This window comes from Myxocyprinus asiaticus, chromosome 7 (genome assembly GCF_019703515.2).
Source record: "Myxocyprinus asiaticus isolate MX2 ecotype Aquarium Trade chromosome 7, UBuf_Myxa_2, whole genome shotgun sequence".
NCBI lineage: Eukaryota > Metazoa > Chordata > Actinopteri > Cypriniformes > Catostomidae > Myxocyprinus > Myxocyprinus asiaticus.
Genome location: NC_059350.1, coordinates 2,575,621 through 2,600,835, shown reverse-complemented (window position 1 = coordinate 2,600,835; position 25,215 = coordinate 2,575,621). Strand labels below are relative to the sequence as shown.

General features: G+C 38.3%; 2 protein-coding genes across 4 annotated transcripts; one reads left to right on the top strand and one right to left on the bottom strand.

Moving 5' to 3' along the window:
* Positions 1-1,506: 1,506 nt before the first annotated feature.
* LOC127444197 (coiled-coil and C2 domain-containing protein 1A-like) lies at positions 1,507-17,294 on the bottom strand. Its single transcript, XM_051703445.1, has 29 exons — positions 17,151-17,294; positions 16,586-16,664; positions 14,747-14,888; positions 12,945-13,051; positions 12,501-12,731; positions 12,112-12,424; positions 11,890-11,999; positions 10,008-10,080; positions 9,813-9,902; positions 9,551-9,678; positions 9,390-9,462; positions 9,162-9,292; positions 7,270-7,381; positions 7,017-7,189; positions 6,535-6,657; positions 6,289-6,347; positions 4,537-4,653; positions 4,215-4,288; positions 4,084-4,142; positions 3,941-3,992; positions 3,670-3,769; positions 3,482-3,572; positions 3,228-3,389; positions 2,826-2,881; positions 2,664-2,736; positions 2,376-2,496; positions 2,086-2,162; positions 1,755-1,802; positions 1,507-1,653 (listed from the first exon to the last, which is right to left on the bottom strand). The coding sequence occupies exons 2-29, from the start codon at positions 16,640-16,642 to the stop codon at positions 1,615-1,617; spliced, it is 2,991 nt and encodes a 996-aa protein (XP_051559405.1). The 5' UTR covers positions 16,643-16,664; positions 17,151-17,294; the 3' UTR covers positions 1,507-1,614.
* Positions 16,728-23,429, top strand: si:ch211-286b5.2 (uncharacterized). 3 transcript variants are annotated; one of them, XM_051703451.1, is made up of 7 exons: positions 16,728-16,738; positions 17,606-17,664; positions 17,766-17,842; positions 18,743-20,296; positions 21,083-21,255; positions 22,265-22,348; positions 22,559-23,429. In XM_051703451.1, the coding sequence occupies exons 2-7, from the start codon at positions 17,637-17,639 to the stop codon at positions 22,665-22,667; spliced, it is 2,025 nt and encodes a 674-aa protein (XP_051559411.1). In that variant the 5' UTR covers positions 16,728-16,738; positions 17,606-17,636; the 3' UTR covers positions 22,668-23,429. The 3 variants fall into 3 exon arrangements, with proteins under 3 accessions (XP_051559411.1, XP_051559410.1, XP_051559413.1); XM_051703450.1 differs by lacking the exon at positions 16,728-16,738 and having other exon boundaries at positions 17,561-17,664; XM_051703453.1 differs by lacking the exon at positions 16,728-16,738 and having other exon boundaries at positions 17,640-17,664; positions 17,763-17,842.
* Positions 23,430-25,215: the final 1,786 nt, after the last annotated feature.

The following is a 25,215-nucleotide window of genomic DNA, read 5'->3' as shown; positions in this document are numbered from 1 at the left end:
TAGTAGTGAGGAAATTTCACGACTGGACTTGTTGCACAGGTGGCATCCTATCACAGTAGCACGCTGGAATTCACTGAGCTCCTGAGAGCGGCCCATTCTTTCACAAATGTTTGTAGAAGCAGTCTGCATGCCTAGGTGCTTCATTTTATACACCTGTTGCCATGGAAGTGATTGGAACGCCTGAATTCAATTATTTGGATGGGTGAGCGAATACTTTTGGCAATATAGTGTATCTTGGAATTGTGATTTTATATCTCGCAATTTTGAGTGTACTTTTCGTAATTACGAGTTCACATCTCATAATTACGACTACATCTCAGAATTATGACTACAACTGTTACTATGTTTCGTAATTGTGACTGTCTCAGAATTGTGATCTTGTAACTCATAATTTTGAGTTCACCTCTCGGAACTGTGACTTTACATCTCGTAATTCCGAGTTTACTTCTCGTAATTGCAAGTTCAGTGTTGGAATTGTGACTTTATTTCTCGGAATTGTGACCTTATATCTCATAATTTTGAGTTCACCTCATGGAACTGTGACTTTACGTCTCGGAACTGTGATTTTATTTCTTGTAACTGTGACTTTATATCTTAGAATTGTGATTTTACATTTTGGAATTGTGACTTCACATCTCAGAATTGCAAACTTGTAAAGGTGAGAAGTCACACCTGTGAGACAAAAAGTCTGAATTACCTTTTTTTTTTTTTTTATAAATGTATTCCTAGGTGGGATCTAGCTTCCACACTTATTTAACATTCAGACGTCTCTCCTTACAAAAGAGAAATAATTATAGAGCAACAAGGTGTGTTCTGAGTATTTGTGTTCTGATGATTTAAATCAAAGAAAAATGGAGTGCAGCAATTCTAAAGGTGCTTTAGGATCAGTTCACCCATGAAAATAATGTCATAATTTACTCATGCCATTCCAAACACATATGACTTTCTATATTTCAGCTGAATGTCTGAGCTGCTGTTTTTCCATACAATAAAAGTGAATAGGCACCATAAAATAGCCCATACAATCTGATTGAAATATAAGTCGTTAGTCAATGAAAATCTTGCCCTCTGCCACAGCTCAAAAATTTCATTTACATGTATTAAAATATGGTGAATGGAAACGCATTGTACCAGGTTTGAATCTTAATTTCAAAGGTCATTGGTTCATGCATGTCACTTGACTGATCACAACGCAGCATGCTGAATAGGTGGAAGTGTGAATGAGATTTGATAGATACAGCGGAGGGCTCTGCTCCTCACGTAAAGCGATTGTATGGCTTCAGAAGACTTTTATGGTACATTTATTATGCTTTTTGACATTTTGACATCCTGTGGTCACTGTCTGCTTCACTGTATGGAAAAAAGCACCTGGACATTTCTTTAATGTGTCTTCTTTTGTGTTCTATGAAAGTAAGTCAGCCACACAGGTTTGGAACGACTTGACAGAATTGACCTTTTTAGGTGAACTATCCCTTTAAATATTTGTGTTGTAGTGTTTAGTTCTGTTCTCCTCTGCAGCTCTGTATATCTGCCAGTATTAATTCATAATCTCATGATTTCATTAGTGATGTGAACAGTTTTTCCGCAGGCAGTCTTGCCACTTGACACGTTTCTTCACTCTCTGATGCCTCGTTTTTTCCTCACTGACTCCAGCTGTGAGAGAGAATGACAGGCAGTGAAAGAGTTAGATCTGACAGCAGGTTAAATGTGTCGTGTGTGAGATTCAGAGACACAAAGCAGGGTTTAATATTCACCTCATTCTCCACCTTCTTCAGTCGGCCGAGAGCGTCTTTTGCTGCATCCTGAGAAACAAGAACAGTTTCAGCTTTAATCACAATGACTGAATCCAAAATGTGAAATGATTTAATCTCATTATGAAAAAACGTGACATTACAAAGTTCTAATGAAACATCTGTGTATGCATCTGCTCAAGTGTGTGACAGTAAAACCCTTCACACCTGATAGAGAAGGTTCAAAGAAGACAGACGAGCAAAACTACAGGACGTCTGGAATCAATGCGATTGTGTTTGAAGAAAGAGCAACTGGAGGCTGATTACATGAGCGTGAGTGTATGTGTGTGCTCACCCTGTTGCCTTGAATGGAAAACATTTTCACAGAATCCGAGAGACCGTGAACAAACTTCCGCAGCACATTCTCATATTCTGAGACACAGACAGAGGGGAAACGAAGATAATGGGTTATGCATTTTCACTTTTTGTGGATTCTCTGGAATTGACAGATTCATTCAACTTTTTATTACATTTTTGCAAAATTGCCACAGTCACATAATTTCCATGAGACTACTTCACATTATAAGTAGCTTGACACACTATAATTTCAAAGTAACTACTTATGTGTGCATGTGTGTTTATTACCTATCAGTGCAGCAGGGTGTCTCTCCAGGTATGATTTCTGCCACTGAAGTCGTTGACAGATGTCCATATGCTGTCTGATCAGTTCTGATGGGTCTTGTCTGTTCTTCTTATAATCACTGATCTAAAAATAATTTTTACATCTGCTTAAAACAGCCCAACAATACACATAAAACAGAGGAATTCAAATCAAAACACAAAATATCAAACCTTATACCATGTCAACACTGGAAGAGAGTAGCATGACACAATGTAACAAAACTACATCGCTCCAATTATAAACACACACACCTTCCACTCTAGTCTTTCTTTGTCATGGTTGAGCAGACTGAAGCTGTGCAGTTTATATTGCGGTGGTGACGAGCTAAACAAGACCAGGGAGAGAGACACATGAGAAACACACATGTGTGTAAATAACACAGGGACATTCATGCAAGTAATTCTGTGTGTTACCTTGGTTTGCTGTTCCTGTCATGATCGTTTCTGGGTTTGGATCTTGGTGAAGGAGCCTTCAGGAATGGTGAGACAACATTAATTAAAAATAACATTTGTTGGAGACATACTACATTGTGCATCAATATCACAAGAAGCTGGGGGCTTCAACGCTGTTAAATATGGTGCTTTTGTTTTTTAGCAAAATTTATAATGGGGCAATTATAAGGGACAGGTAAGAATTGTGATATAAGTTAATATAAAAATATAAAACTTAATTAAAAAAAAATGATTGGTATTTTTATGGTGTTTTTTCGTCTTTTTTTGTTAAATATATAAGGGGGCAATTATAAGAGACAAGTAAAAATTGTGATATAAATTTTATATAAAAAAAACTCCATAACACATGCTCTCTCTTCATACCCGTTCTCTCTCTCTGTCTCTCTCTTTCTCAGGTGAGGGGGTCAAGGGGTCAATGACGAGCCATTTCTCTGTCACCGACTGTAGCTGAACTCCACCCAGCGGCTCTCGGATCTTCACACGCACCTCCAGTTTCCCTCCCGTCGCCTTCCGCCCATCCAGCACCTGCAACAGCAGCACACACTCATGGGACTCCAGCATCTGTGTGTGTGTGTGTGTGTGTGTGTGAGTGATATGTGAATGTGTGTGTCACTCACGTCAATGATCTCTCTGATCTCACACTGGTTCTCCAGAGCTTCCAGCTTCAGCTGAGCACTTCCCACCACTTTATCTGTCTTAAAGAGACCACTACACACACAAACCCACAATGACGATCGATACAATCACAATTGATAGTTGACTGGCGGCTGATATTAATTACTGGTGTTGGTTAATAGATTCTCACCCTTTGTGTATGATCTCAAACTTGATGCCTTTGGTCTGTACGATTCTCTTGAAGCCTCGATGATCTCGCTTAATGTTCAGCTTAAACTGCTCCTTAAACTCTACACAAACACACACACAAACACAGAGAGAGACTGTCAGCTAATGTAAAATAAAGTAATATAATATAATGCAACTAACAAGATATAACTTTGTTCAACTTATAAGGCAGCATCACTACAGTTCTACAAGATAATGTGTGTGTGTGTGTGTGTGTGTGTGTGTGTGTGCACCTGGACAGTTGGTGTTTTTCACAGTGCTAGTTTTGTCTCTCTGAGCCTCTTCCTAAGATAAATACACACTGTTAGATCACAACAGCATTACTGAGTGAGAGTGTGTGTACGAGTGTTGATGAGTGTGAGGGTGTGTTTCGTACCGCACTGGGGAAAGGAAACTCAAAGCGCACACTTGCATCCAGATCGCTGGCTGAAACTCCTGGAGAAAACAAGATCGATAAACATACCTGCATGCACAATCCCACATGAACACACACACACACACACACACCTGGAGGAGCTGGAAGGTTGATTCCTTTCACGATGATTAGCATCATGTCATTGGCCGTAAGGTTAGGATTGATCCTGAACAGAGAGAGATGTTTACAGAACTGCGCTAAATCTGACAAAACGTCTCTAAGGGGGAAATTTGGGGATGTTCTCATTTTGGAAAAATGACTCATAAATAAATTAGATAATGCTTTTCTGAAAATGCACAATTTTCTTTAAGGTTTGGATTAGTCTGCATCAATTATATTTAATCACCTTTACATGAAAACAATAGCAATCTTTGCTATGTCCTTTATAAGACAGCGCAGTAAATGTGTTCTCACTTGACAGTGTTGAAGGTGCGCTCCTCTGAGTGGAACTTGGGAACTGATTTTCCTTTAGCGTGAGCTTTCTTCAGCAGTTCAATATTACTCATGCATTCTTCAGCCAACTTCTCACACCTACATATTTAGATAAAACATTTATATTTAGATTAAGATTAACTAAAAATAGTACAGGTTTCAAATTGTTTCTAAAGATTTCTCTTTTTTACACATACACTGGCGGCCAAAAGTTTGGAATAATGTACAGATTTTGCTCTTATGGAAAGAAATTGGTACTTTTATTTACAAAAGTGGCATTCAACTGATCACAATGTATAGTCAGGACATTAATAACATGAAATATTACTATTACAATTCGAAAAAAATGTTCAGAACTTCTTAAACTACTTCAAAGAGTTCTCATCAAAAAATCCTCCACGTGCAGCAATGACAGCTTTGCAGATCCTTGTTATTCTAGCTGCCAGTTTGTCCAGATACTCAGGTGACATTTCACCCCACACTTCCTGTAGCACTTGCCATAGATGTGTCTGTCTTGTCGGGCACTTCTCACGCACCTTACAGTCTAGCTGATCCCACAAAAGCTCAATGGGGTTAAGATCCATATCACTCTTTTCCAATTATCTGTTGTCCAATGTCTGTGTTTCTTTGCCCACTCTAACCTTTACTTTTTGTCTTTCTGTTTCAAAAGTGGCTTTTTCTTTGCAATTCTTCCCATAAGGCCTGCACCCCTGAGTCTTCTCTTTACTGTTGTACATGAAACTGGTGTTGAGCGGGTAGAATTCAATGAAGCTGTCAGCTGAGGACATGTGAGGCGTCTATTTCTCAAACTAGAGACTCTGATGTACTTATCCTCTTGTTTAGTTGTACATCTGGTCTTCCGCATCTCTTTCTGTCCTTGTTAGAGCCAGTTGTCCTTTGTCTTTGAAGACTGTAGTGTACACCTTTGGATGAAATCTTCAGTTTTTTGGCAATTTCAAGCATTGTATAGCCTTCATTCCTCAAAACAATGATTGACTGTTGAGTTTCTAGAGAAAGCTGTTTCTTTTTTGCCATTTTTGACCTAATATTGACCTTAAGACATGCCAGTCTATTGCATACTGTGGCAACTCAAAAACAAACACAAAGACAATGTTAAGCTTCATTTAATGACCCAAATAACTTTCAGCTGTGTTTGATATAATGGCAAGTGATTTTCTAGTAGCAAATGATCAGTTTATCATGATTACTCAAGGATAAGGTGTTGGAGTGATGGCTGCTGTCTAGATTTGATCAAAAATGACTTTTTTCAAATAGTGATGATGCTGTTTTTTTACATCAGTAATGTCCTGACTATACTTTGTGATCAGTTGAATGCCACTTTGGTTAATTAAAGTACCAATTTCCTTCCAAAACAGCAAAATCTGTACATTATTCCAAACTTTTGGCCGCCAGTGTACATGGTTAAATATATAAATATGACCCCCCTGGTGTATCAGCCCTGGAGTAAAAAAATATTTTAACGAGACTATACTTTCTAGAAGCCCACAGTGCTAAAAACACCCAAAGTTGAAGAAAAACCAATATATTAAATATTTATTCAACCATGAATGCATAAAATGCAAAAACTCTACTATTTGTAATGCTTTAGTTCATATTCAAAGCCCCATTCAGGAACACACACCTGCATAATCTGTTAATCCGATGAGACGAAGAGCAACATAGACCATTAACAACACAATTACGGCATAAACGTTAATGAAAACGCAAACACACCTGGCAGTTTCTGCTACATTCCCCAAATGTGTGAACTGCTGGGAGTAGGCAAGGCATTTCTGGACAAAAATGTTAGAAAATCGTTTAGATTTTAAATAAACACTGCACTTGTGTTCAATTCCCTCAGTATTTTTCCATTTTCCAGCTCAATGAAATGTTATCCAGTCCAATAAATAGCTATGTTGTTATAACATATCAATAACAATGCTATTAATGTGAATAAGCATGTAATAAAGGTGTTATAACCTCATGTTGTTGTTTGAGCTGCCCCATGAGTTGAGCGTACTGCTCAGCTGAACGAGGGGAGAGAGAAGATGAGCGAGATTGAGAAAGTCTGTAGTCTTCCTCACTGACAGGAGCGCCCGGCACCTGGAAAAAAGACGATTCTCTAAATAAAACATTGACACTATATGAGTAAGAGATTGAGATCTCTTTAACAGTCTTATCACCGAGAAATAAACTTAACACATACTTTAAGCATATGTTAACTGTTTTAAAGCTTAAAGGCATTTATCTATCCATTTGAAAGCCACTATTTCACCATACATCTATTCACATTCACATCAACCTCATATTTCATACATAGTGTTTCCTGCATTATACAAATGTATGTATATCTACTAGCCAAACTTGTGAGCTTTAAGTCTAAATTAAATGTGACGAGAAATAACAAATAATAAATGTCTTACTTGTGAACGAATCAGTTGCCATTACACTCATCCACATACCTTGGTGATGTCGACAGGAAGTCCTGCTTTGGCAGCATTAATCATGGGATCCAGGCCTTTAGCGTTTCTGAGGTGCTGAGCTGCTCCCTGCATGTCCTTCATCTCTTTAGAGCGCAATGCTGCCTTCACAAACTGCTGCCTGCGCATCGTCAAGAAATCCAACTGCTGCTGGGCTACAAAACAACATACACAATAAACACACACTCATATAGACACAATATTACGCACACAAGTTATTAACACGCTCATCTACCTTTCCCCCCCAGTTTAAGGGTGTTTGTTGAGCCAGTGGGCGTTCCTACGGTAGACGATGCTTTTGGAGGAGCGGGAGCTCTCGATTTCTGAACAGCTGGTTGACCTGATGGCTACACGACACAAAAACAGGAATAAAAAAATCATGTTCAAACACAAATCATACTCAGTACTCTCATTATAGCATGCCTATATTCAGCTCATGGTAGAGCTGGAGCGATGTATCAATTATTCACAATGGTTTTGCTGGCAATATAATTTGAATTAGCTTTTTATTGGGTAAAGAGCATTTCATTAGACCAGTTTGATGAGCTATCCTTGCCCTCTAAAGGTTTAAGACAGCAATGTTTTTATATAGTCTCTGACTGAACTCCATTCAAACGTCCTGTTTCAATGAATTGTTTGTGTCCTCACTCCATAAGGGTTCCCACTCTCTAGGCACAATTTTCCAGGACACTTTATGTGCCCAACAAGTGTAATATTAAGCAAAAGTAGATGCGTCTGTGTTCTCACCTCCAGATAAGCAGATTGCTCCATGGCCCATGGTATGATTATTAATCCCCGTAAAGCTGTGATTTAATTAAATAAATACATAGTCTGTATGTGCTGCACACTTCAGAGTGCTCTAAGTCATGTCACATACACAAGAGTGTGTGATGATCATGATGAGGTGTTTTCTGTGTATGAGCGGCCGTCTCTACGCATTCATTTAGAAGCACACAGCACATGCAGATTATATATTTAATTAAAATCACAAACTTCTGCAGTTTAATTATCACACTAGGATTAATTGTATATTCAAACATTCATTTTCTTCCAAATATGTCATTTTCCATGGCATTCTGCGTTTTATAGCTAAAGACATTTTTATGACTAGATTCTGTGATTTTGTCCAGACTTCGATCATTGAATTATTGAAAATTAATTCACATCCTGAGGTGTGAAGGCCGAATCACCATGTTTCCAACTCGGGGTGTGAATTCGTTTCAAACAAATTCTGTGGTCGTCGTCGTTGTCTGCGGTTTATAAATCAAATGTTTTTGTGGTTAACACAACAGCAATGTTGGCACAAATTTGTGTGTGTAATATATCAATACTTAATTTCATCTGAGCAAAGGTGGCAGGTGACAGCAGGTGAGCAGAGAAAGTACATGACAGGGATTCGTTCATGACAGTCAATGTTGTTTCACAATGTGCAGCCGCCAGCAGTGACAAAATGATACGAATGTGCTATCTGACTTCAATTCCGAGTCCCGATCATTACCAAAAACAAATAATTATTTTCCAGGACATTTAGATATTTTTCTAATTTACCATGACTGGAAAACTGCATTGCAAAATTCCAGGATTCCAGCACGCATAGAAGCCTTTATTTCGGTCACACATTATACATACATTTTTGCATATTTACAGTGAAATTTATTTGTTTTCACATATCCCAGCTAAGCTGGGGTTAGAGTGCAGGGTCAGCCTTGATATGGCGCCCCTGGAGCAGATAGGGTCAAGGGCCTTGCTCAAGGGCCCAACAGTGGCATCTTGGCGATGCTAGGGCTTGAACTCCCGACCTTCTGGTCAGTAACCCAGAGCCTTAACCGCTGAGCCACCACTGCCCCTGCATGGAAACCCTGTTGAGTTTTTAAATTAATAAAATGTTTTAGTCAAAAAAAATATGTAAGTAAAAATTGCCGTTTATTACTACCATTATGTATTGTTACACTGATGCATGTAAATGAAAATGATTAAACAGAGCGTGGAAAATCTGTTTGGATTATTTCTAACTGTTTTACAGTTTGAATCTGTTAGGCTGAAATGATGTTTCCTCTACAAAAAAAACCCTTTTGAGTCATTTCAGAGCATTTGGGTTTTGAGTAGTCAGTTTCTTGATTTTCTGACCTTTGCTGTTTCCTTCTGTGACTCCTCGTCTTCATCTGCATCTGCATCCTGATTGGCAAGTTTCATTGCTGTCTCCAGGACGCCCATAAAATTCTGACCACTGCCCTCAGTGCCCTGTAGCGGAGGACAACCTGACACACACACACACACACACACACACACGACATCAGAACAGCATTGTGCGCACACAAATGCTCTAACGACACACACTGAGAAGAGATCTCTTACCTGGTGGAACAGGAAGTTCTGCCAAATTCACTGGCCGTCCTGCTTTATGAGCTTTTATGGCATCTTGATATTGCTGAAAATACACAAAAACGCAAGGGGTTGATTCTGAGTCTGAAATGGAACCTTTTTTAAGTGCACGTAAGCATTTTTGCATGCGTTACCTTGACTATCCGCTGGTGCATGCGTGCCTTGCGGTCATCTCCTTTGCTCTTTGCACTTTCTGCAGCTTCTTTATATTTGTCCATGCGCTGCTGTAATGCCTCACCAACGCTCCGAGGAGCCGAGAGAGCTGAAAGACACACACGTTTACATGAGACATTGACTGGGTTTAAACTGTGTTTGGGACGTCGGGTTCACACACACACACACACACACACACACACACACACACACACACACACACACACACACTCACTCTCTTACTTGTGTTTGGGGCAGCCATTGGTGCAGTAGGGGGAGCGGCTGGTTTAGTGGACATCTGAGGAGGGTTCGAATGTGGCACTTCAACCTCTCCTGAGGAAGAGAGCAAGATATCCACCTAACTAAGTAAATATGACCATTTCCAGTGTAGAAATAATGCAGAGATAATTTCACGTGATGTGTGATGCGAAGAGTTACCAGGAGGGGGCGGCAGAGAGCTTATATCGAAATACTCCCCTTTGTCAACAGTCTCCACCATTGAGTCTAATTTCTGTGGGGGAGTAAGATGCAAATACAGAGTTCATTTTCCCAGTTTTTAATCTGATTTTGTGAACAGTGTTTCAGCACTCACACGTTTCCAATTCTACAGATCTTCTGCAACTGCAGTCGTAATGGTGTTGTATTCTTATTGGCTCTGAACTTCTGTATATCCTTGGCTACAAGCTAAAGTTAACATCATAACTCAGCAGTGTTGCAGAGTAACAAAAAGTAGATTAGATAGGAAATGTTTGTCAAGACAAATTTGATGTTGGCTTGACAAAGCCTTGTCTAAAATTTAGTTTAAAAAAATTTTGAAAATAGGCAAGATAGTCGAGAGAGAGACAGTTTAAGCAGATCAAGTGCTTTGTGTGGGTTTGTTTACATTAGAATGTCTGCATGTTTAGACAGTTGCTAATTTAAAAAGTCTTGGTCCGTTTAAACATTCAGTTTATGGGATTTGGGGGATTGTTGATCGTCCGCTGTGTGACGACCGAAATTCCAATCAGGTTGAAAAGTCTTAGCAATCAGAGCCAGAACAGCCTGAAGGTCTGTGCTGAGTTTAGTAGACATAGCTTGAAAGTTTTAGGATGAATTAGTCAGAAATTATAGTCTAGGGATTAAAAAAAAAAAATAACAGTATGTTGGCTTTGTTAAGCCAGCATAATTAAAGGAAAGACTCTACAAAAACTGTTACTAACGAGTGGCAGTGTTGCGCAACACAATGCTACATTGCTGTTTTTAATGATTCAGATTTTCACATACAGCCTTACACTGAGCAAATTGAGACAAAGTCGAGGCAACTGGTACTAGAAATTAGAGGTTGACCGATATATATCTCTTTGACCGATTAATCGGTGCCGATAGTTGCTTTTTGGAGCTTTCAGTTATCTGCAAAAATCTATATCAATAGTGACTATTTAAAAAAAATATATTACTCCTCTGTTTTGGGATTGTTTATACAGTAGTTAAAAGCAGGGACTGAAAACGTTCCAAGGAACGAAAACCGTTTTTTTTTTTTTTTTGGCCAAACGTAACTGAAAACGGGAACGAAGTCCCTTTCAATTGTTCCGGAGTGAAAAACGTTATTTTTAAATGTTGATAACCGGTTAATTTCTGTCTTATAATATTTATTCATGAAAATAAAGTCTACTCTAAAAGGTTTATTAGTCAATTTTCAGAATTACACCACAGGTTCTCACCGAGCAGCAGATCTGTAGTTAAAACAAATAATTACAATACAATATTTAAGCAATTATTACATGTTTAAAATAAAATAATTCGTCACACATAAGATGACGTTTAGTCCAAACTGCATGCCTGCAGGAGAGAGAGATTTTGGCTATTAATTGACTTTAGATGTATTTTTGGAATATTTAAAATATTTTGATGATATCCTTAATATTAAGAATACATTTATTGAAACTGTAACCTACTGTATCCTTTGCTTGTTATTATTTCTATGCTGATAATTTCCCCACAAGGCGAAAAAATTTAATTGCTTATTACTTATTTTGGTTGAGGCAAGTTCCTTATTGTGAGCATGTTTTTCCAGACCAGGTCCCCTTTTTTCTTGAGAGATCTGGTAACACTGTAACTGGTGCATCAACCACCCTTAGCACACAGAATTGTCATTTTAAGAAAAGGATGTTATTAACCGTTCTTTAATTTCATTATAACCAGTTACCAATTGGAAAAGAGGCAGCGGAAAGCTGGAACTGGAATGCAAAAATACAGTTTGTGCTCAGAAAAAACAGAAATGAAAAAATGTTAAACATGTTAATCATGAAGCAGCTGCAGTCCTGTCAGAGGTCAGTCATACCTTGGCGATGAGGTAGAGTTGTTTGGCCTGGTCCGTGTTTCCGCTCTGTTTGGCCTGTATGGCTGCCAGTTTATATTCTCTCTGTCTGTTCAATATACTTGCTTTGGGCCCTAAAATACACACATACAATCAAGTCAGAATATGGAACTATTTGCATGAATATACCTAATTAAAGTAGCTTCTATAAGATCAGAAACACACTTTTATAAGAGTCAGTTGTACCTGAGTGCTGCGCATTGGGCTGGATGGGTGTGAGGGGTGATATGGCTGGTGTATCAGGCGTTATGGCTGTTGATCTCTGTGATGGAGGCTGTAGTAGTTGAGGTTTGGGTGGTGCAACTGGCCTGGCCTCCTGCAATGGCTTCACATTGGTCGTCTGAGGTGGAGTGTATGCTGGAGGAGTCTTGTCCTGCTCTCTGATTGGCTCGTCCTGTGGAGCAGGAGAAGGTTTTCCACCAGTGGCCACCGGAGGAGGCATCTCCTCTTCATTGATGGGTTTCCCTTTTTTAACTGATGTCAGCATTGACTGGAGAGTCTGAAAACAGAATGTGTTAACAAAAATTAAAGAGACTGTAATGAGGTTCTTTGAGGATAAGTGAGACCTGACCTACCTTTAGTCCGCGGTCATATCTGCGTGCTTTGCTGGTCTCCCCTGCTGCCTTGGCGTTGCCGATGGCCGTTTGGTACATGTCGATGCGCTCTTGCAGGCGAGACTCCAGACTGGCTGGAGCACTCTGGGATGCGGGGATTGTCCGAGGCGCTGCGTTTGAGCGCTGAGGGGTTGCTGGTGACGGAGGGGGTTTCCGCACCACTTCCTCTTCTAACACCTCATTCAGCTCGGCCTGAAACATATCAAACAACTACAACCAAAATCCCCTCACGCTAAAGTACCATTTAAACTAAACGCAGAAGCCACAGTCTCTCATCTCTCTAAATAATTACTAAGTCTTAACATAGATAGGCAACTAGGAACATCATCCCTACAATCTGTACTGCATTTCAGAATGAGTGAACTTTTCTCCTGTTCTTTTTAAGTGCAACAGCCCTCCTCTTACTAAGAGATCAGCATCATTCTCCAAATCCCCGTCATCTTCTCCGTCTTCATCCAGATCCTTCATACACAGAGCTGCCATCCGCTCAATGTCCTCCATGGGCACTGGAGCTACATGATGACAGAGATGGAGAAAGATGAGGAAAAAATACATACAAAACAGGGACATACATATACACATCAACTATTGGCACTTATGTCACAGGGGTGAGTTTTTATTGAAATAAGAGATTTCAACTTTTTTTGTTGTTGTTGTTATATGAAGGTCTGAATTAAAACCAAACTGGAACTTTTCACCAGGGCTTCATGATTTATTTTTGGTACTTCTTAAATGCCTTTTTTGGAATATTGTTTTGGCCTTGTCCCAAACCCAGACTTTCAATATTAATCTATGAAAATCCATTATAAAAATACCAATTATTACATGTTTAAAGGGATGGTTCACCCAAAAATTAAAACACTCTCATCATTTACTCACTCTCATGCCATCCCAGATGCGTATGACTTTCTTTCTTCTGATGAACACAAATGAAGATTTTTAGAAGAATATTTCAGCTCTGTAGGTCCATACAATGCAAGTGAATGGTGACCAGACCTTTGAAGCTCGAAAAAGCACATAAAGGCAGCATAAAAGTAATCCATATGACTCCAGTAGTTAAATCCATGTCTTCAGAAATGATATGATAGGTGTGGGTGAGAAACAGATCAATATTTAAGTCATTTTTTTTATTATAAATGTCCACTTTCACATTCTTCTTTTGTTTTGGGCGATTCACATTCTTCATGCATACGCCACCTACTGGGCAGGGAGGAGAATTTATAATAAAAAATAACTTAAATATTGATCTGTTTCTCACCCACACCTATCATATAACTTCTGAAGTCATGGATTAAACCACTGAAGTCATATGGATTACTTATATGCTGCCTTTGTGTGCTTTATGGACCTTCAAAGTTCTGACCACCATTCACTTGCATTGTATGGACCTACAGAGCTGAAATATTCTTCTAAAAATCTTCATTTGTGTTCATCAGAAGAAAGAAAGTCATACACATCTGGGGTGGCATGAGGGTGAGTAAATGATGAGAGTTTTCATTTTTGGGTGAACTATCCCTTTAAATCTATGATAATATAAACAAAGAGTGACAAACATAAAAGATTTTAATATTTATTTTTCGAAAACGATTTCTGTTCATTTAAAAAATACAAAATAAAAAAAAAGTTTTGACCCTATTACAGTTTTTTCAAAAGTGTATTTATTAACCAAGTTGACAAATGACAGTGAAGAGCACGCTTGAGATGAAATATGAGACAACAGATGTTCCAAGAAAACAAAGAAAATTCAAGGTAAATATCACTTGTGAGCAGAATATTTTTTAATCGGGCATCATTTCCAATCAAGCTGTAATTTTGACAAATAATGCCAAAAGTGTGAAAATATTATTTAATTGTGTCTATTTAGGACACATAAAAATTGTATCTATGAAATTAGCCTTAGCTAGACAAAGGAGTTGGCCATTTTAAGTGCATGTTAAAAATATAATTTCCACCACACAATATTGGAAATTGGTGGGATTCTTCATGACTTTCAGAAAAAAAAAAAAAACTAAACAAAAATGACTTTATTCTCTTATGATGCAAGCATATACAATATTGAACATTGCTTGTAGAAACATTTTGAATATATTAAAGTGCCCAAAGTTGAAGACAAACCAATTTATATAAAAACTGTCAACACTCTGATCAACAGAACAAGAAAGCCTAACATGATTATCTGGGCACTTTGAAATGTTTGGTGTCCTCACCTTTCCCTCCACCCTTCTTGCCCGCTGGCCCACCCTTTCCTCCTCCTCCCACCAGGGCCAGAAGCTCCGCCTCTAACTCCTCCTCATTTCCTCCAGAGTCATCCAGCCCACTGTCAGGAGCCAAATCCAACAGCAGTCCCATCTGACAATATATGCAGAGAAAAAAGAAAAAACTTTGATTAAAACAGAGAACGTATGCATTCAAAGACTCTGAGTACATATCTAATTAGGGACAACATAATATTTAGATTTGTATGCATTTTATTACACTTTTATGAACTTAAAACTGAGATGAGAGGATGCAACACAAAATATCGTACATACAGCTCTGGAAGAAATTAAGAGACCGCTGCAAAATGATCGGTTTCTCTGGATTTACTCTTTATAGGTATGTGTTTGAGTAAAATTATCATTTTTGTTTTATTCTATAAAGTACTGACAATATTTCTCCCAAATTCCAAATAAAAATATTGTCATTTAGAGCATTTATTTGCAGAAAATGACAACTGGTCAAAATAACAAAAAAGATGCAGTGTTTTCAGACCTCGAATAATGCAAAGAAAATAAATTCATATTCATTTTTAAACAACACAATACTAATGTTTTAACTTAGAGTTCAGAAATCAATATTTTGGTGGAATAACCCTGGTTTTCAATCACAGCTTTCATGTGTCTTGGCATGCTCTCTACCAGTCTTTCACATTGCTGTTGGGTGACTTTATGCCACTCCTGCTGCAAAAATTCAAGTAGCTTGGCTTTGTTTGATGGCTTGTGACCATCCATCTTCTTATTGATCACACTCCAGAGGTTTTTAATGGGGTTCATTGGTGGAGATCATCACCGATCCTCCACCAAATTTCACAGTGGGTGCGAGACACTGTGGCTTGAAGGCCTCTCCAGGTCTCCGTCTAACCATTAGAATACCAGGTGGAGGATCGGTGATGATCTGGGGGTGCTTCAGCAAGGCTGGAATCGGGCAGATTCGTCTTTGTGAAGGACGCATGAATCAAGCCACGTACAAGTTTATCCTGGAATAAAACTGGCTTCCTTCTGCTCTGACAATGTTCCCCATCTCTGAGGATTGGTTTTTCCAGCAGGACAATGCTCCATACCACACAGCCAGCTCAATCAAGGTGTGGATGGAGGAGCACCGGATCAAGACCCTGTGATGACCAGCCCAATCTCCAGACCTGAACCCCATTGAAAACCTCTGGAGTGTGATCAAGAGGAAGATGGATGGTCACAAGCCATCAAACAAAGACGAGCTGCTTGAATTTTTGCACCAGGAGTGGCATAAAGTCACCCAACAGCAATGTGAAAGACTGGTGGAGAGCATGCCAAGACGCATGAAAGCTGTGATTGAAAATCAGGGTTATTCCACCAAAATATTGATTTCATAACTCTAAGTTAAAACATTAATATTGTGTTGTTTTTAAATGAATATGAACTTGTTTTCTTTGCATTAGTTCGAGGTCTGAAAACACTGCATCTGCTTTGTTATTTTGACCAGCTGTCATTTTCTGCAAATAAATGCTCTAAATGACAATATTTTTATTTGGAATTTGGGAGAAATGTTGTCAGTACTTAATAGAATAAAACAAAAATGTTTATTTTACTCAAACACATACCTATAAATAGTAAATCCAGAGAAACTGGTAATTTTGCAGTGGTCTCTTAATTTTTTCCAGAGCTGTATATGTTTAGTATAGAGATATTTACATTAACATTAAATGTGTATGTGGTAGCCCTGGTATTGTGCAGTTTTACTAACTGAAGGTGAGATACTGATGTTGCATGTTATCATTTTGATACCGTAATCCATCTTCACCAATTTATTACCTGTTTGGCCCTGGCGGCCCCTTGGCCCTTCTGCGGAGGGTTCCGGCTTCGACTCATTTTCTCCAAAGTTGCCTCAAACCTGCAGTAAGAACAACAATAGTTATTTTCAAAACCCATGAATCAGACTCTCCAACAGCACAGCCAGACATGCAAGTGAGTGACGTCATGGCGCATTCCAGAACGAATGAATACGTAATGCGTGAATAATTACGAACACAGACCATCGACATTAGCACTTATTTATATTTATGTGTGCTTGATTTAGAGACAACACTTCCTAGATCTTCATAACATTACATTTATTGACTTTGAGCAGAATAGCGACTGTTTAAAAATCGTTTACCCTGCTAGTTGAAACAGGTGAATCGTTCACCTTTATTGAACACGTTTTGCTGTTTTAGCGCGACAAACGGACTGAAACAAAGCAAAATGTTATCAGGACACGAACCTCGCCATATTCACCTTTTAAACCAGAAAGTAAACAACTAATTCAGTTGCAGTGCTAGCTAGCAAGAAAGCTAGTTCGTAAATCAGACTCTCTTTACTAATCATTTTAATGCAGTACCTCGATCAGATGTTCCTCTGAGGGCGGTTTACGTGATAAACACCTTTTCCTTTGAGAAGAATAAGCTGTCAGTCATTAAAGTTTAACGGTAGAGTGTCATGAACACAGTTATAAACACAGGCTTGCACTGATGTCAATGGAGACTCAAGCACTTCCGGCTTTTCAGCAGAGCCTCGCGCTTTACGGCACGAAGGAAAGCAGGAACTGTCAGTCAGAGACATTTAACGCTATTTACACCACTTTAAAAGCATAAAAAGTGTATTTTATATGTTTAATGTGTTATAAAAGTGATTTAGGGTTCGTAGAAATTTTATTATAATACATTGGGCTGGAACACAATTATAATAATGAATTTATTTACTAACTGGCAGCAGGCTAGTGGCAGAATATACAAATTAAACGATGTTTTGTATGTAAAGTTTGTCATTAATATGTTTTTAATGCTTGCTTTTTAGTCATTTTAGTGAGTTTGACTGAAACGCTGCAATGACTAAAAGAAAATCCCAGATGCCAGGTAGACCATTACGAACCCAATTTTTAATTAATTTTATTGTATTCACTTTTCTCATTTACAGCTTTATGTAGGCCTATAGTATGTGTTTATGTCTTCAGCAGAGTTTAAACCTCCTCAGAGGACTCAATGCAGAGTAAAAAGGCAGAGAAGCTCTGGAGCAGAAACAGACCTGCAGCTTGTAGACATCTTTCTTTATTAAAATAGAATCCAATCCACCTTTTTCCTGGGGGTCTTACTGGGAAAATGAATGTGAGTGGGACTTCCGCCGGAAATTGTTCTACAGCATTCCCTAGCTCTGGCTGCAGTCATTTTTATACCCTGTTTACAGCTGGTAATAAGACATGTTTCGGATGATCCGATCGCAAATGGTCAGCACTAAACATAGTTGTAAACGGGGTACAAAATGTTTTGTGATTGGATCACAAAAAACATATACAGAGGTAGTCAAAAAGCACATCACATTTGAGGTTTAAAACGGTATCCTGATGCATCCCGGACAGCAGCGAAACAGCACCTCTCACCAGTCAATCACCCGCCAAACAAATGTTTAAACTAACATGCGGATTGAAAAGGAAATAACTGTCCGATCGGAAAACTTGAAAAAGCGATTACATACTCATGTATGAGAACTTCACAGCTCTTCCTCAATGTGTCTGTCTGATTTGAACATGCAGGGTAATAAGATGACAAGCACACACATCTGAAGCTGAACTAACAAATAATTTAGCTCGAAATGTTGCGTTTGTGCTTAGATTAAATCTCAACTGCATCTGGGAGAAACAGCATGCCGGTTTTGTTGCTTTCTTTGTCTTTATGACTTTTTTGCAGTTTATTATCATTCAGTAACACATTGGTATAGTTACTGATGTATGTCCATACGAAATCATACACACTCTCCTCAAAATCCAAACACCACAACGAAAAAATTAATGGACATACGCCGCAACAACAGCTGTGTTTACTTGACAAATGCCCATACTTCTCGCTAAGGAAAAAGGTGGATAACATACTAGAATCTTCAAACAGTTTACTGTGGACTGTTTAACTCGCATAACATTTCTAATCTTCTAATGTCTAGTTTCAGACCTCGAAATCAGGAAACGACCACTCCCATTATGCATCACGCTCAGAAGAGCAGAATGACTGTCAACCTGAACAGAGCACATTACAGATCAATGAGACAACAGAGTTCCATGTTGCTCCTTGTGATTCCTTGGAAGATAATGATAATGATGAGCATGGCAGCAATCCGGAGGTCCCTTCTGAGATGGAACAAACTGCCTTGATTGGATTGGAAACCCCAGAACCAAACAACAATGACAAATGCACTCTTTCAGAACCTTTGAATTTGGAAGTTACCAATTTTGACCAACCAGATATAGAACTGGATGATAAAGAGAGTGAAACCACAACAAGCAATTCAAACCAAGAGTCTCAGGCACTTCAGGTAGCTCTGAGTGTGTTAGGAGACTGTGACCCTGAGTTACCATCAGATAACTATCAAACTGGGCGAGAAATGTCACATGACGTGAATGAAGAGAATACAGCCACTGAGGAAAAGGTGGGTGGCCTATTAGGGTGTTCAGACATTGTAGCTGTGGCGTTGGCTGAAGAAGGTTCTGTACAGCCTCCAATAAAGAGGAGAGTAAGGAGGAGAATGGGAATGTGTTGGCCTGGAGATAGGAAGAGGAAGCACAAGGAACAGCACATTAGAGGGAATATGATTGGAGGAGGGCAGAAGAATGTGGCGGCAACATCAGTACAGGTTGTTAATGAGTTGTCGGTCATGATGAGCAACAGTATGAAGAAGGACAGCCCAGTCTCTGTTGATAAGGAAGGAACTACTGAGCCAGAACTTTCAGGCCCCTCCTTCCCAACCTCTTGCCCATTGAAGGATATTCCTCTAAAGGAGGAACAGGTGGATTTGGGGAATGATGTTCAAGATCTTATTATGGTGGAATCCATGCCAAGCAACCCCAATACTCTTGAAACTGCCAATGCAAGTCCATGCTATCCTAATGCAGATGCTCCAAGCCTTCTTGAGACAAAGGAAAACGTTGAGATGTTGAGTGTTGAGGATAATGATGAGGAAAGCAACATTATTGAAGAAAAGCCACTTTTTGCTTCAGAAATGTCCAATGACCCTGGCGCTGATGCTAGGGATCCAACTGACGTCACAACTGAGATTGGTACCAAAGTTTCTGAAGGTTTTACTGAAAACTGCAAGGAATCGACTGAGGTTTCAGTTGACGTTCTCAAAGAAGCTACTGAAGCTTCACCATCCACTTGTGAGATTGATAAGAATGTTGAAGAACCACTTGAAGGAGTTTTCAATGTGATGGAGGTTGAGGAGTGTGGTCGACATGAATATGAAATGAATCCCTCCATTATGTTTGCTTATGCTCATAATGAAAAGTGTGGTCTTGAGCAACTGAGCATGCTCAGTGAGAATGGTGCTGAAGAGCTTAACATGGTTACTGAGATAGTAATCAATGACAGAGCAGATAAGTGTGTCTTCGCTATGGATGCCGCTGATGTTACTGCTGAGAACACAACAATCTGTGAAGATAATGGCATGAGGAGTTTGTCTTTACTTGTAGCCCCACCTATTGGTGAAGAAGGAGTCATGCAAGTGAGGAAATCTTCTCAATGAACCAAATTAAAGGAACTTTAAGGAACAGATCCCCCAAAATGAAAATTCAGTCATCATTAGCTGGGTTTCCGTCCACAAATTTGTATGCAAAATTTGTGATATCACATAAAAATGCTGAATGGAAACACAAAGATGCAAATAAAAACTCCAAAATGTGCATAAAAAAACCAATCAATTTTTGATTTGACAAGAAGACATGCGCATAAACTATGATGGAAACACATTTACTGAATACATTCCTTTAGAATTTCCATCAAAAATGTTACATGACTTAGCCTCAACAAGCTATGTTGTTACATAATTCGCTCAGAGAATATGACCAATATCAATCGCATAGCATCTGAAATGTTGCTCATTACTGTGAAATGCCAGACACAAATCATCAAAAATGACTGGCTAATATAACCTCCCAGAACTATCTGAACATACATTAAAAGTGAATACTGGTACCAGGAATTGTCAAGCTCCAAAAAAACAAAAAAACAACAACAGCAAAACAAGTCCATGCAACTCTAAAGTCATACACTAACTTGACTGATTAAAAGTTGCAATGGATTCTCAGTTAATTATTTGTGACTTAAATTTCCATCTTGTCCTCGCACAAAGCTCACATATAGCTTGAATGTGAGTCATATTGACTACTTTTATGAGGCCTTTTGGTCATTTTTGGAGCTTGATAGCTCCTGGTCACAGCTTTTATTATATGGAAAAGAGTGCATCAACATTCTGCCTAACATCAATGTTTTGTGTTCCACTTCTTTGAAGTATTTTGTTAGTAAGACTGAGCTGGATATTCAGTCAATTACAGGGCCAAACAGTCCATTGTGTGATGCCAATGAACCTCATCTGAGTCCTGGTGCTGACCAGCAGTCTCATCCTGATACGTCCAGCCCCATATCCATCCACTCTGTGACAGATTCCCAACTCAATAACATTAGGTGAGGGAAATGTGTGTCTTTGAGTATGAACGACTTTACAATTTTAGACTGCCTAGATTATGGTACTAGTTATTATATTGGCTTGACAAAGCCATCATACCGTTATTCTACAGACTTGGTTTGGGGTTTTTCCAAGACAAACTCCTCCTATAACTTTTAAGATACATCTACTAAACTTGGCACAGACCTTCAGACTTTTCTGACTTATTGTGTTGTATCTTTTGTAACTGATCAGACTTTCGGTTTTCCTGTAGCAAAACTTCAAAATAGCTCATAGACCTCCATTGATGTAGTGTTTAAATGTACCAAGACTCACTCACTCACTCACTCTCTGTATGTCTGTCCGTCCATCCATCCGTCCGTCCGTCTGTCTGACTATCTGTTTGTCTGTCTATCTGACTGCCTGTCTGTATCGCTCTTCTGTCTGTCTGTCTGTCTGTCTATCTGTCTGTCTCTCTATCTGTCTGTCTGTCTATCTCTTCTGTATTTCTGTCTCTCTATCTCTCTCTCTTCTGTCTATCAATCTGTTTGTCTGTCTGTCTCTCTCTTCTTTCTGTCTGTTTGACTGTCTGTCTATCTGTCTGTCTGTCTGAATCGCTCTTCTGTCTGTCTGTCTGTCTGTCTGTCTCTCTATCTATCTCTTCTGTATTTCTGTCTCTCTATCTCTCCCTCTTCCATCTATCAATCTGTTTGTCTCTCTGTCTGTTTGTCTGTCTCTCTCTTCTCTCTGTCTATCAATCTGTTTGTCTGTCTCTTCTGTCTGTCAATCTATCTCTCTGTCTGTCTCTCTCTTCTATCTATCTATTTATCTATCTATTTGTCTGTCTGTCTGTCTCTCTTCTGTATTTCTGTCTCTCTATCTCTCTCTCTTCTGTCTGTCAATATGTTTGTCTGTCTGTCAGTCTGTCTCTCTCTTCTATCTGTCTAACTATCTGTCTATCTGTCTGTGCTTGTCTGTTTGTTTATCTGACATGTTTTGTGCATTTTTAATCCGTTTACATTTTCTCAGTTTGGAGCTGGAGGACCACCCTTTCGATCTGGAAGATTTCACAGAGCTGGTGTGTGGCCTAATCAAAGATCTTGCCTCTCTGAAGTAAGTCACGATTCTTCAAAAATCTGGAGCTTTTGTGTACAGCATTTCTCACACCTAAATGTGATTCTTAGCTATAGATTTACACTTAAATATTTTAGTTACATTTAAATCTGCCACAGTTAACAATTCCACTGGTCAGTTGAACACACAGAAATAATAAATATTTGTAAATAAATATCATGGCTCTCTATGTGTCTCACGCACATGCAGTCAGACACTGATGGATGCACATAGGATGATTGGACTTGTGCAACAGGGCAGCAGACCTCCAAGACCCCACTTTCACTCCACACATGGCCCACGACACTCAGAAATATAGAGTTTATGAATGGATTCTACTTAATAATTCAATTTGATAAAAGAACACAGGATAATTTGGACTGATCAGTTTTTAGCTGTACTTACAGTTTGCTTGTAGCCACTTTGATTCTGACAACTGTTCAGTTACACCTGTTTAAAGTTTAAAGAGCATTTCCTGTTCTCAACTGGCATTTGTTCACATTTGAGGAGCCTTAAGTCTAAGAGCAGAGCTGTTCCGTTTCTGTTAGCTAAAAATAACATTATTTAGAAGTTCAAACAAAAATGTAAATCTGTTAATCATAGGGTGTGACCCCTCGACCAAAGGGTCGTAACCTTAGCAACCAGGCTTCAAAGTTCTAACCATAAATCTGTCAAACCTCCTGTCCTGTTGTTGTGTGTGTTTGCAAGACTATTATATTTGGTAAAATAAGACATTATCAAAAATCATTGTCTAACTTAGAACACTGAGTTGGTGTATTGATTCTATATTTTATATAGAATAGCGGAGACCGGGGCTAGTTGTCACACAGGCTATATCTAAGTAAAATCATTGACAAATAAGGTTGTCCCCGGTGATAAAAATTATAAATGGTTTAAAAATATAGTTTAAAACATGTCAAGGTCGTAGAAATGTAATCTTTGAGTTCATGTTGGTTTCACCATTTAAAAAAAGTTTTTCTACAAAAATAAAATATTTAATGACTTAAAAAAATGTCATTTGGTGTAGCCATCTTAAAAAGGTATTAAAATGATCCTTGCACCTTGAATACGAGAATGTACACAACTTAATTTCAAAAACATTTTTCAAGGTGAAAAATATTGTTTTTTACAAATATGATCTATCACATCAAATATCACAAATATCATAAATAAATATATATATATATATATATATATATATATACATTTTTTAGTCAAGAATATCGAGTTTTCTTAGGGTTACACCAAATGACCTGAACAAAATGTGTATTTTCATAAAAAGTCAAAATGTTGATATTTAATGATATGACAGAATAATGATTTTGTAAACTTCACAAACAGTCATGAGGGTCTAAAGATGTCCTCTCTGTTTTACGTTTTATTTTTTGTGTGTGTCAACATAATTGCTACCTGCAGGCTGGTTAAACCACATGACTTTGATTTGGTGGACAAAAGTTTTTTCAAATATGAAACATATTTTAAAATAAAATTGTTTTACAAGTCTTTTTTTCAAGAATATCAGCTTTTAATCAGACTTTTATATATATATTCTTTTACTGTCTCCGGACTGTTACCCCACATGACATTTTTTGCTTTAAAACCCCTTAAACTCTGGTGCAGTTTTGGGCAGCTGCCCGCAGTTTTTCACACTCAAATTTAAAAGCTCACCATTCACACATACTGTGGACTAATTGGAAAAATTTCTCATTTTTTCAGAAATACAAAAAAAATAAATTAAAAGGCTCCAATTATTCATAAATAATATTGTATGTGTTTATAATCTTAAGATAAACAGAAAGTGTTTTTGATGTTGTCCTAACTTTGAAAAAATTTAATTCTAGTTCTGTTCATGCTACCTCACTGTTTCATTCCACTAGATGGCAGCAAGCACTAGAAATTTTTTTTTTCTCTTTCACATTCCATCAAACTATTCAGATATGAAATGTAGGTGGCGCTCTAACGTTCTAACATGTGCTCGTCCATAGACATTCAGTCTAATTTTCAGTTCAAGCACCACCCTCGTTATTTAATAAATATCTCGGCCTCTGAGTGGACTAGAAGCTCAATCTAGGTGTCATTTGAAAGCTGAGATCCTCTCCTTTGTGACGATATATAACATTTTATTTATCAATTGTCAAAAACATATTTTTCTGATGATTTGTTTAGCATGATTTTCCTTCTGGATGGCATATTTTGTTCTGGACATCTACGATATAACATTAGATTATTCAGCCAAGCAAGCTCACAGACAAGTAAAAAAAAAAAAATAATAATTTTTTTAGAAAACTGCCTAAAGTAAAAGCAGTAATACAGTTTTTAGCTATTTGGGGCTTACCGCATGCAAGAGATGCTTGTATTTGATGACTTACAGAAATCATATTTCACTTTATGATTGTTTTGAAAATCTTTCGAACTGTGGTGTTAGGGGAATAAAATAAACTCTACAGTCACATTCCTGAGAGTGAGAGCTTTCATTTGATATATGACATTTTGGTGCTATGAGAAGGACCTTTATTTTCATATAAATATTTCTACCCCATTACCTCTGGAGGGCGCTAATTTTCAACACGAAAGTTAAGGCCTTATTTTGTTATTTTAAGTAACATAAATAGTGGAAGTGATGGTTATCTATGAAAAGTTCCGACTCAGGCCGATCAGGAACTGCTGCACATGCGCACACATTGGTGCGTGATTACTTTCCATGCTGCTACATAATACTGTGATATTAATGCCGTAATATATACTGTTTAATATGTGTATGAGCATATGCAAGTCTCCTGTTCCACTGAGAGTTTGTGTTTACTGGAGAAACACAGAGGTAGTCCGACACAAGACGCAGTGCTTCTTCAGTCCTGAAGGGGTACACA

Bases quoted from the DNA above. Each gene is read 5' to 3' on its own strand.
- LOC127444197 (XM_051703445.1), bottom strand. From the start codon at position 16,642: ATGAGTCGAAGCCGGAACCCTCCGCAGAAGGGCCAAGGGGCCGCCAGG. The intron at 4,289-4,536 runs GTGAGAACACAT...CTCTCTGTTCAG, and splicing joins CGCACCTTCAACACTGTCAA to GATCAATCCTAACCTTACGG. The intron at 2,737-2,825 runs GTAACACACAGA...GGTCTTGTTTAG, and splicing joins GACAGGAACAGCAAACCAAG to CTCGTCACCACCGCAATATA.
- si:ch211-286b5.2 (XM_051703451.1), top strand. From the start codon at position 17,637: ATGACTAAAAGAAAATCCCAGATGCCAG. The intron at 17,843-18,742 runs GTAGACATCTTT...TCTAATGTCTAG, and splicing joins CAGAAACAGACCTGCAGCTT to TTTCAGACCTCGAAATCAGG. The intron at 21,256-22,264 runs GTGAGGGAAATG...ACATTTTCTCAG, and splicing joins TCCCAACTCAATAACATTAG to TTTGGAGCTGGAGGACCACC.